This window comes from Aythya marila (genome assembly GCF_965140915.1).
Source record: "Aythya marila genome assembly, chromosome: 1".
Taxonomy (NCBI): domain Eukaryota; kingdom Metazoa; phylum Chordata; class Aves; order Anseriformes; family Anatidae; genus Aythya; species Aythya marila.
This window is the reverse complement of record NC_139042.1, coordinates 107,139,517-107,152,515: the sequence shown is the minus strand read 5'-3', so window position 1 is coordinate 107,152,515 and position 12,999 is coordinate 107,139,517. Positions and strand designations below refer to the sequence as shown.

General features: G+C 35.6%; 1 protein-coding gene across 3 annotated transcripts in view; it reads left to right on the top strand.

The window, feature by feature from the left end:
* The window catches only part of GBE1 (1,4-alpha-glucan branching enzyme 1), a 177,616-nt gene that overhangs the window by 45,012 nt on the left and 119,605 nt on the right, over positions 1-12,999 (top strand). For all 3 annotated transcript variants that reach the window (XM_082769019.1, XM_082769020.1, XM_082769018.1), the window contains exon 3: positions 791-906. In XM_082769019.1, coding sequence (XP_082625145.1) covers positions 791-906 — 116 coding nt within the window. The remainder of the gene's footprint in view (positions 1-790; positions 907-12,999) is intronic.

Here is a 12,999-nt window from a genome sequence, read left to right as displayed (position 1 = left end):
TCATTTTGAAACTTAGTTTGCCTGCTTCCTTTTAGTTCAGAAATAATTGTGTTGCCTGAAGTCTGTCAGTTCAGAAGCTTTATCTTCACTCTCATTCGTGACAGTTAACCTTGAACGTCTATATAAACACACGTGATCCTGACAGGTGTTAACGCAATTAGATATGTCATAACTAACCTCATACCTCTCCAGTGCTTAGTGAATAAAAACAGTATGAAGAACCTTGAATTATAGAATCTAAGCTTGTCTCTCTCAATGTGTTTTTTATGAAAAGAAATTTGCTTTAAGATTTACTTACATATAACTGTGGCATTTCAGGCCAGTTTTCTTAGCTGTGTTGCTGGTATCTGGTATTGTGTGGTTTTGTAGCCATTGCTATCAAGTTTGTCTGTAGCTTCCTCACTTTTCTAGTTTATACACTTAATGTTATCAATAGGACATCAGTTTGTCAAAATAGAAGCAATGAGCTGTGTATGTGTTTCTGTCCAAAGCTGGTTTGAGCATGTGACTTATGGAGGTGGGTTTTGGTTATGTTTTGTCCAAGCTCATCTTCCCCCCCCCCCCCCCCATAATCAGTAATTGTCAAATTAGAACTGGAGTATGGATTCCCAGTAAACATCTTATAGTCTTATACGTTTTATTGAACCTCTTTTAAAAGGGTACAGTAATAACTGGTATTTGTATCTGCTGCAAGTGTATTCTGAAAAAGACTTGACAATACTGTTATGCCTTTAAATTTTAATTGGACACATTTTAAGATAAATACCCTTATTTTTGTTTCTTATTACAGATGGCTGGAATCCATTTTCTCACCCATATAAGAAAATGGAGTATGGGAAATGGGAGTTGTTCATTCCACCTGGACAAGACGGTTATTCTCCTGTTCCCCATGGATCAAAGCTAAAGGTGCTAGTTTTTTCTAGCTCTTGTAACACTCTATACTCATTTTGCCCTTTTTGTTTTCTCCGAAATAACATTATTATCTTATTATTATTATAAGAAGCAATCAATTTATCTACTTCCGTGAAGTGACCCCAAAGGATGAAATAGTATTAACATCTAATTTTCTTCGTGGTGTATAGAAACAGGCATATGTTGCTGAAATGTGGATATAATGTAGTGGATCGTGTTACAAGGTGAAACCAGTTTTTACATGCTGATAATGTTAAAAATAAGAATTAAGGTGAACATAAAGCTGTTCTATATTTGATGCAGCTACTTAAGATTCTATTCAAATCTCAGTATCTTGGTTGAAGATGCTATGCTTTTAACCATAACTTTTCACGTGTTGTTTTTGTGATGCTTTAACAGGATATGTAGCCTATTGAAACTTGGATTATTTAGTAATTAAGAATACCAATCAGCGTAGATTAAGGAATTTGAACTAAAACAGAATGAGGGAAACCTTAGTTGTATTTCATGAACATCAATGAGCATAAAATCCTGTCTTCCAAAAATTAATGGAAAATTTCTTTGAGCTGTCAGATACCGCAGTAGTTATGCTTAGTGCAGATACACATAATGACAACTATCAGTAGATGTGATTATTTCCATGTGAATAGTGATTTCAGTCATTGAGATATACTTCTGAAAATTTGACTTGTTGCAATTTGAGCTTGTGTTCTAGAGATGTCAAATGATAACAGGGGACAGTAATGAGTAGTTAAGTGAAGAAATGTACTGAAAAAATCTATAGACCAGGAAAATTAAGCAACTGGGAGTATTTGTATAATATATACTATATTCTCAGGGCTCTCACCAACAAAACTAACACATTGTAAAGAATCTTCAATTTTCTGTTGAAAATCTGATCTTAGATAAACAGAGAATCTGCTGAAACAAATGCATAAAAATGCACTGGAAATACTTACTCAATATATGTGCTTATCCCTCTGCATTTGTTATGGCCTATGAAATCATCGCAATAATAAATATGAATAAATTGAAATTTAGGAGTAATCATTCATCGATGTGAGAAAGCTGATCTTACTTCACAGAACAGGGGAGTAAATAGTTGTTTGCAACTCAAATGCAGTGATTATGCAGTAATTTGAGATTGCAGAATGGTTACTTAATAATTGATATGATTTAGAGATATGTTAGTTTTTTAATTGCTGATAAATTTACCTTTTGTTATATTTACAAAGGTATTGAACTCACCCACTGTAGAATGTTCCATGCTCAGTAGAGATAAAAGTGTAAATGATGAGTAATGTTGGTACTACTAGCAAATAACATATATTCATAAATGTGTTTGGTAAAATTAGGGGTTTTCTTGCTCTCTATCATGGTCATATCCCATTCTTAAAGTGCAGATCTTTGTAGTACGTATTCTCTATTTGTCAAAGAGAATAGTAAACAGAAGCTCCACACGGCAAAGACAGTACTGAGACAGTACTGTGCATAATTGGTCTAGTGTACACAATTTTGGGTTACTGATGACTCGTAGTACTAGTAATGTTACTTGCTGTAGTTTTGTAGTTGCTTTGAGTCATTAAACTCTTCTTGGCGGAGCAGAACACGGGTTTGTTTTCCTCCTTTTTTCCTCTCCTTTTTTTCCTCTTTCTTCTTCCTACTGTTGTGTCTTTAGTTGTGCCTTTATGGAGTTTATTCTGAACAAAGATCTATGTATTACTGACACTGAAGTGTGATTACCAAAGAGGTCCATGCAGTTAAACTGGTATTATTCTGTCTGCCTGTGAGACTGATTTGATTCTGAATGCACATATCCTTATGTATTTTAAGTGCAAAGGTTTAGAAATTCAATTCAGAAGTGTATGCAACTATAATTGATGACTTAATCCATGTAGAATTTCTTCCAGCCTCAACTGTAACTTTGATAATATTTCATGGCACATTTTTGTGACTTGGTGCCTCACAATTGACTCTTAACACGTCCTTTCAATGTATTTATATGTAATAACTAAAGTGGGAGAATATTCCTCAGTTAAGGTAGTTCTAAAATGGCTTATCTGACAACAAAAACAAAAACCTAAGGTGAGGCTGGAATATTCCACGTGTGGCAGGAATGCATGTTTTCCTCCTGCTACAGGTGATCTTTTTCTGCTATTGTTTCACTAATGTATTTGGAAAACTGCTGCTCTTTAAATTTTCTTGAAACTACATGGTTCCATTACAAGACTGTGGCCTTTCATAAGTGTGTGTATTTTGGGGAACATTGGGATTTGTGTGGTTGAGCACAGTTCTGCAGTTCTTTGTTCACGTATAAGATGAAAACAGTAGATTATATGTAGATAGCAATTACTATGCAGATTGCAGAGCTGATGTTTAAATACACAGGTAGTGTACTAGATTAGGCAGCAAAAATTATTTCTTGGTATTGAAGGTATGTGTGTATTTTTTTTTTGCATTACTGTAAAAAGCATAGTGGCATGTGTTTTAAAGCTTCTTTTGACAATATTAATTCTCTGAATGTCTTAAATCTCTTTAAAGTTGACTACGTAAATATTTAAATAATCTGCTAGGGGGAAAGAGGCTCCTCTGGGAGGTCCTTATCTTTGGCTTTTCTATACAGTATTTTCATCTTCAGTTCTACATAGGCAAATGACAAGTTCTGAAATTGTGACAAGGTCATTTCTTTTTAAATAAGTAACTCCTGAACCAGAATGGGAAATGGATGGAGTGTAGCTGATGACACTAATTTAGATCAGGTCACAAAGTATTTTTATAGGAAAATAAATGAGGAATAGAGGTGAAACATTTTCCTGTTTTCAGTAATAATAAACTGTCTACTGTAGTTTTTCAGGCAGTCTTCTCATAACTAAGCATAAATGTTGAAGGTAAGTAATTAAAAAAAAAAAAAAAGGCCTGTTGCAGATATTTTGGTATGTTTCTGATGTATTTTCTGTGTCAAGGGATAAGTACTTAAAACAGCTGAAAATGACTGTTGTGTGAGTTACAACATCCATCTACAAAATTGAAAATAGTGGTATTTTTCTTCTTGGTGGAAGGTGCTACACAGTATTTCCAAAATTACTCCCAGATCGATCAAGGAGCTTAGAATTAGTTGTTTAAACAAGTTGTAATTATTGTTGTGATTGTAAGAGGTTTTTTTATTTTTAAAAAAATTCTGACAGATGTCATATCCTGACCACAGATTTAAAATAATAATAAAAAAAAACACCTCTCTTTGCTTCAACGGATTGATCTTTGTACATCTGTTGCATTATTCTAATGGAGGTAGTTTGTATGTCTCATTCTTACAATGATGGTAGTTGAGGAGGGTGTGTGCTTATCTTCTTTGTCAAAAAATCTTCCTTCATTGACAAGAGTATTCTTAATTCTTTCTTTATGGCATATACCAAACTTTTTATAAAAAATCAGATTGATAGGCTTCTTTACTAAGTCTCCTACATTGTTGTACGCATGTAGGAGATTATATGTGCTCCACTTCATTCTTTTTAGTCTTTATTTTTAAATTAATTTTATAACTCTTTAAAAATAGCTGTAGTTTTCACTGTTTCTAGTTTTTATATAGGGTCAGTGAAGCTTAGGGCTGGGTATAACACTATTAAAAGTAGAGATCTATTTCCTTTGGGGAACTTGCTTAATATCCTTTATAGGAATGCAAATGATCAAAACAGAAAATGAAGAACAATTGGAAAATGCCAATAAGAACTCAGGCCTAGATGAAAGTAACTTCCAAATTCATGGTTAATGATCAAGTTCTAAAATATTTTGACACAAATAATAGAAGATAGTGGGATCGGTACTTCTAAAATATTGGCAGTTATGATTATGAACTATCAGACACCACAAAACATTGATTAGGAAATAATTTCCATTAAGAGACCTGTATAGCTGAACCACTATGTTCTTGTGTGTGAGAGGATATACTAAAACAGTAGTAATTGTTCAACTCTCTAGTAATGACAGGTGATCTGTGATTTTTGAAGTGATTTGACAATGTGAAATTTATATATTAAATTTATCTGACACTTTATCTGACAACATGCTGGGTAGGTGCATGAAATTAAAACACTGTATACCTCTAAATTTCATTTGTTTGCTCATGAAATTTCACTGTGATTCTGGTTTATTTCTCTTCAACTATAAAGGGAAGCTTCAGGATGGCTGACATGCCTCCCTGTTGCAACTTTTTCTAAAGGCATAGTAAAGATTAGGTGATAGTCATCACTGATATTTCAGACAGCATTATTGGTTTCAAATGGCTTTTTTGAGGCCACATGAATTAACTACTCAGGGGTAGCTTTCTCAGATAGCTTTAATGTTGCATGCGGATGGATAGAAGTATTTTTTTTAAAAGTAATTGTTTTCAGTTTTCATTTTTTTTCCATCACTAATTTTGGCTGTGTTTTAACAGATGGTTTTGTGGTATCGTAGCCTTCATATGGTGATAGAACCACTCATATACAGCTCAGGGACAAATAACAAGTCTTCCCTGGAAAGGTCACCTCAGGAAATGGTAGAAACTTCTCAAAACTGCATTCTACCAATCACTAAATCTATATCAGTTCCTCTTTCTCTCATGTTAAACTTCAATTATTATGTTTTACAAGGAAGCATTTGTATTATAGTGAAGTAGTTCGATTTGATATTTTGTGTGCTTTTTAAGAATACTCTTCTATTGACAGTGCAGGCTGCTATATATTTGAATGATTTCAGTGATAGCTGAAAAATATTCATAGGTGCCAAGTTCAGTTCAAAACCAGGGCTGGCACCATGGTCACCAAGTCTTATTTTGTAAAACAAAAACAAAACCCACTACTACTATTGTTTTGGGGTAATTCTGTAGTCCAAACAAAACTCTTCTTAACTTTAAATTGTGAAAGGGGAACTGCTTTGCATCAGAACATTTTAACATACGCTAACAATGTTTAAAACACCTGAAAATAACTTATGCCTTTGAGGCTCTGGGGAGAGAAAAGTTGGTTGTAAATAACATTTTTAAAAATTCATCTTTACAGTTTTTTTACCACTGTGTCTAGTAACTCGTAGAGCTGCATGCTCTGTGTTTAACTTATAAACCTTGAAAAAGAATCAAATGTAGTAAGCAAGTAGGTTAATCAGTGTCAGGGAACCACTGATAGTAAAATTAATCAAGTGTAATTACTGCCAGTGATGAAGTAGATGGCGTTGCAGTTGACCTTACTGATCAGACAGTCCAGTGGCATAGTATCAGGCTGGTTTCAAGCTCAGATCTCATGCATTTCAAGCGGTCTGCAGGCAAAATTAGGTGTTATTAATTTCAATATGAAAACCCAGTAAACTTGAGTAAGTGGAATAACAGACTTGTGGTTAGAATGCTAGATATAGAAGTGTTCAAGATGTGTTTTTTTTTTTGTGTGTGTGTGTGTTTTTTTTGGTGGGTTTTCATTGTTGCTTTGTTTTTATACAAGATGTAAAAAGGTTATATGCAGGAGAAGGAGCACTAGCTGATGTGCTTCAATAGGAACGTCTCTTCAGGAAGCTTCCTATTTGCATTCTCATATGTATAAGCAAACAATTTTATTATTTCCTGCTTCCAACTTAGCTGTGTGTGTGGAAAATACCCTTGCTTATACTCTAAGTTCCACATAATTTAAATTTCATGTCATGAATGGTGGATGGGTGAGACGAAACAAAACCCCTATGTTTGCAACATTGAGCAGTGAGTAAAATGAGTATTCTGCTGCACCATGCTATGTAATCTGTGTGCAGCAAGGAGCAGACGTGGTGTTGCTGGCATTTTAAATTTTAGGGAACAGGATTTAAATCATTCAACATATCTATTTCCATATCATTTCTATTCAGTACCTCAGTGGTGCTAAATGGGAAGTAAAGCCTCAGTTAAATATGTGGCAATGCCCTTTGTTTCATTGTTTGATTGTGAGCCCTGACCCTTTAGCAAGCTATTGTAGACTTTTCTGTGTTAACTACAGATTAAATTTACTAGCTGGAGGAGTTGTTACCTCAGTGGAGGATAAATGGCCTCTTGACTTTGTTTACCAAATCCAAATAGGCAACGTGCTCCTGGGCACATAGGAGAGGTTGTAGCAGGGATGAAGCATTGTAATGCAGTGGACTGTTGCTCTTCAGAGCCTTTTTTGTAAGCTGAACCCAGCAATTCAGAATATTCTTGTTCAGTTATTTTGGCAGGCTTAGTTCTCCTGTGACTTGAAGATTGCACAATTCTTTGGCAGGAGGTTTTGCTATTTAAGAATGGTTTGCTTTTAGTTTACCCATACAAGATGAATCGTGTCAAGTGGTATTAGGTATATAATAGAGCAACCAGTTTTTTGGAGGGAAAGGAGGACTTTTCAAAAGGAAGGGGTCTTGCAATAGTTGAAATCTGAATGTCCATACTAAATTTATATAAACATGACTGTTTTCTTTTAGAGTTTCTTGTTTGTTTTAGGATAAAGACACTAATTAGTTAAAGCTTTTAACACTTTATAGTGTGACTTACTGGTGATTTAGAATTTCTAATTTGGGGATGTATTCATGTCTAATATTGTTAAGATTATAAGCCAACGAGAAAGCAGAAGATTAAAACTGTAGTATTCTAGTGGACCTGTTCCATACTGTGTATGCTAAAGTCCTGTCAGATGGAATCTGTGATGGCAACACAGGAGATGGCTTCAGAACTATCTGCATTTTTCGGTTATCCACCAAGGAGGCTGTGACAAAAGTTGACAGACTTTTGAGTTGTTGGGGAGGAGGACAAGGAAAGTGAAAGCACCATTGGGGGCCATTAGCTAACCCAGTCACCTGGAAAACACTGTAGGAGTATGTCACAGGAAACGGTGGCGTTGAGCGTGACCTACTTCATCTCCAGAAGACAACTTGCTGTCAGTTTGAAACAGTTGTGGAGGGGAACACCAGAAGGTATGCATGCTATGCCACAAACCACCCAAAAGCAAGGTGCATTATGCAGCAGTTGTCCTTTACAAATGCTTTATAGTAGAGGATAAGTAATACTTAATGCTTGGGTGCTTCTATTACATACTTGAATAGCTTCTTTTCTACTTGACGTGGCTTGAAACAACTCTAATAAGTTGCACTTATTGTGTGTAATGTGCTTTATAATTATGGTTGCTTTTCAAATCATGCTCTCCTACCCCAAGCCTCTGTTATGTAATACATATATGAATGTTTTTATATTATGCATACAGTTTTTATACTCTTTAGTATACATCACCATTATGGTAACTTGATTCTGCTTAAGTCACAGTGTGCGGGGAGGGGGAGTATTTCTTGAATTGTGTATTTTAGAGACTCTAGTTTTCCTTCAACTTTTATTAACTTGATTTTGAAATAGTTTTTCAAACTATTCTAGGCTGTAAGTTTGAATGCTATCCCGCAGTACAAATGTGTTTCTAAAAAATAATCTATCTGTAAACACCTAGTGGTGAAATGCCTAGTGGTGTCATCTTTGTGTAGCTAAGGGTTATTGAACCAGTTATTTCTTCATGTACTTTATAGTAGTTGATGGTTAAGTGAAGTACTGTCTTTAGCTTTGTGCCTGTTGAACTGTATTGGGCCTTGTTTGTTTCAATGTAATACTGCTTTCAATATTAACAATGCTCCTGTTGTTTCCTTGATTTTTAAGTTATATTCTCCTATGTTACTTGTATCTCTTTCTGCATAGATGCTTTTGTAATAAATAGTAGGCTGCTGTCATCTCAGTCTTTTGCATTGCACTATGTTTCAATAGATACTGTATTTTCTGTAGGTTTATATTAGTATATAGGCCTGATAATTGAAACAGGAAGGGGGGGGGGGGGGGAGGAAAGAGGTGAGAGAACACACAAAAATTGTTATTGTTAAGATAGTCTAGTAAACTAGTTCAACACGCTATGTTCTTCATTGGAATTGAAACACTTGCTGAATTCAGAAATGGAGTTATATCTCCCTCTTTTGGAAAATTGGGGCATGACTTGGCTTTGGAGTTAGTCTTTTGCTTCTGTCATACCTGGATTTTATTTATTTTTAGTTTTCCAAGGGGCGGGGGAGGATGGAAGAGTTTTGAACAGATATAAATACCCCTGATAAGTTCAGAGTCTAATAGCTAGTGTGATATATTTGCAGAAAAATAATCTGCACAGAAGATTGACGCATGACTTCTGAACCACAGGTACTCCTCTGCAGAACTGTTTTTAAACATAAAAACACCTGGGGACTATTCACATGTATCTAACAGCTAATTAGCATTCTCCCAATATTTGTTGTAAATTACTGTCCCTTTAGCATGTTTCTTCAGAAAATTACTAGGAAGAGAAAAAAATAAAGCAGGCAGCTTTGTCTTGACTGATTTTTGTTAGACTAATCTTAAATTGACGAGGAAAAAAGTTGCAAAGGGGGAACTTGGAAGAATGTGACTGGAATGTTCAATTTTTTCTTTCCAATTTATCTGACCTTCAATTTATGAAGGATAGCAACCTGACAGAAGCAACATGCTTTCAATAATTTCTGAAACTTCTTTTCAAGGTTTATACTCAATTAACTTGATAGCAAATTACTTCAGTGACCGTAAGCACCTCACAAGAAATGCAGGCACCTTGACTGAAATGCTTGATGCATTGGTTATCTGTAGCTTTAGAATCTAGAAGACAGTGACACTTTTCAGTGGAATTTCAACATGTAGAAATCTCCAGTTTTCCTTGCTTTCTGCCCTACTGATTTGGTTAGAAGATGATCTGGGATGGTACTTCCATCTGGGGAGAAGATGGAGTGTCAAACAGTTGCTGATCCCTCTTGGGCCCATCTTGGGCTTTGTTAGGTGAGCGCATACAGGAGCAGGAACTGTATGGCAGTAGTGAAGAAGCAGCATTTGCTTGTTTATTCCTTGCCTTCTATTGCAGAAGCTGCTAAAGCATCGCCCAATTTGTATGGACTCTGTCAAATCTATCAGGTTGAATAAGACAATTCCAGAATAAAACACTTAACAATGCTTTTCTATCCTAAATTTTTGGCAGGTGTTTTTATTTTCACTGTATGCTCTTTGAAGGTAAGTGTGGGAGGCAAGGAGCTCTGAATTCTGGTCCTGGATTCTCTGCCAGATTGCATTCCCTTACTGAAAAGTGTCCTGCTGTGCTCCCATGTATTGAAAACATACTGCAATGTCTGTCACCTTTAGAACAGGGAGAAAACCTGCTTTGGAGTATTTTGAGCATGTAGTGAAATAGTTGAGCATGCTACATTTATCGGCCAACTGTGAAGCTGCTTCAGTTTGCTCTGTGAGGTTTAGTTAATAAACCTGGATGAACTGAAAACAGTATACTTTGTTGGCTGTCTAATACATGATTGCCTGAAAAGTAAAGTGACTTCTCTATAACAGAGGGTGGAAGTCCTTTGCTTACAAACGAGTATGAAAGAGAAGGGTACTAGTTGCTCTATGGCTTCCTGTGTGTGTGAAATGCAGGGTTGCTGATACGGTTTTATTGACTCTTGTAAATATGCTCAATTTGAATCAACCACTAGCAAAAGATGGTAATCAGAAGCATGTATTCTTATTGAGTATTGGATACACTTTGTGGAATGGAGACACACAGGGAAAGGTACTTTCAATTGATTGTAAAGTTTCGCTTCTCTATTTCTGTGGCAGCTTGAGGTGTTTCAAGAAGGAAGGATGAACAATTTAAGAAAAAAGAAAAATGATCATATAGCAGGATTGCTTCAGTGACTTGAATGCAGGAACAGGCTTTGAAACTGAACAGCAGTTATGAAGTAAAATATAGGATCGGGTTTCCTTACAGCAGCAATGTGATTTAAGTATAAAGTTTTAGAGAGTTTAAATTGGTTCAGATTCTTTTGTATTCTTGTAAACTTGTGCATTCTCTCATTTCCCTTATTTTAGTGAAAGTAAAAAATGAAAACTTGTCTTTGTCTTATATATTATACTACATAACGTCTTGGTATACAAGCTATTTTTCCCTTCCCCATGTACTTGGAGCAACTGAGGAAGGGAAATACTGTGATGTTTAATTTCTAATAAATTTCATATAGCAGAAAGATGATTACCTTATTGCAGCATGTAGCTTAAACTTTCCAGAAGGTATTCAAGACCTAAACCTGACATGCTTTTAGGTTTTTAGTGGGACTTATTTTCAAATCAGGTGCATGTTGCTGAGTTGAGGTGTTTGCACCTGTGTTCTTGTGGCTTTTATTTTTTATGTGCAGATAATCTTGTCTCAGAAATGAATAAATGTAAAGCTAATCATAGAATATCCTGAGTTGGACGGGACCCACAAGGATCATAGAGTCCAACTCCTGTCACCACACAGGTCTACCCAAAAATTCAGACCAGAGCACAGTCCAAGTGCTTCTTAAACTCCGACAGGCTTGATGCTGTGACTGTGACTGTGTCCCTGGGGACCCTGTTCCAGTACACAACAATCCACTTGTTGAAGAACCTCTTCCTGATATCCAGCCTGAACCTCCCCTGTCACTAAATAAATTACCAAAAAAAAAAAAAAATGCTGATTGCTTTATTTTATGTATTACAAAACACTTCATATTTGGTAAAATTTTACAGTTTATACTCTTTCTTCTTATGGCCTGCTGAAAGGGGGGGGAGAGAGGAGAAGGTTGAAAACTGCAATGAGAAACTAAGATATAAAATATAGAAATAATAGCTTATTGCCCTTATAAATATTAAGTTGATGACATTTCCATATTTATATTAAAGGTAGTCCACTCGCTCGTTATATTAGCTATCGTTAGTTTGACCAATTTAATTTTACCATATTAAAAGGCACGTATACCAACAATCATTCTAAGGGCTTTCAAGCTGTTAAAGTAATGAAATAATAATAGTGTTTTAGAGCAGCTTATTGGCTTATGTATCTTTTCTAGTTCTCTCCTACTCTTTCCTGTCTGTTTCCGCAACTCCAGTATAAATGACAAACCACTATAACAAATTTCCTAAAGTGCAAAAATACCATTCTTAATTTCACATCTGTAAGAGGTGTTTTTTGTTTTTGTTTAATCGAAAATGTTTTCAAATGAAAATGAGTACCTCAAAACCAAATCACGATGTATCAATGACAGCTCCTTAATTTTTGATGCTTGGTCCTGTTTCATCAGCTGCAGGAAAGAGCTGTAGATGACTTAAAGGAGTGTGCCATAACAATGGAAAACAATACTTGCATGGGGAACTTCAGGAGCTGAAAGCTAAAGGAGTAAGCACTGGGGCTGGAAGTGGGAGAGAGATTTGTATATGATCTTATGTGCAGCTTTTACTTGAATGATTCTGCCACTGTTCTGAAGACCTGTGGGGAAGATGAGGTAGCCATGTGAAGCCAACGTGAAAATGAGGATGAAAAGTTAGCACAAAAAGAAATGAAATATTCATGAAAGTAAATTTTAAACATGGTGTCATTTACTGTTATTGCATGGTTTAATCTGTTATAATGATAGCACAATCACATTAAGCTCCATTTTGCACGTTTATATTTTGTTTAAAAAATTCTTACTTGTCCCCAAACGGCATTAGATTTGTGAAACTTTCAGATTCATTGTTTTAGCTAATTCAAGGGAAAAAAGTGTGTTTCAAAGGTATAAAAAGCCAACAAATTTCACTGAGTCACAGTAGGTTGAAAGTTGCCTGAATGTAAGTGCTTAGTTTTTACTTTAAATGTTAGACTTCTGCAAGGGGCTGGCAGATCTGCTGTAGGCCACATGGAAGGCCTATGCTACTTTGGAAAGGCAGAAAGAATACCGGGGTATTTGAGTCTCCAAAATGTTTAATATCTCTGAAAATGGAGGCCACTGAATCTCTCTTGTTCTGCCTTGGAAGCACCATTAAATTAAATGGAACCTATTGCAGTTTCTGAATTACTCCAGTTTGTTATTGCCTCTTCTGAAAGGTACTAGAGTGCCCTCAGAATGATGGTTGGTCCCCACTGTGATAAACTGCTTTTGAGAATGGTTCCAAGTGTGTTTTGATGAAGTTTAAATCAACGTACTTAGTTTTACCCTACAGCTTATTCTCCATGTCACAAATTCAGTACACTCTAGTGGGACAGACACCTTGTC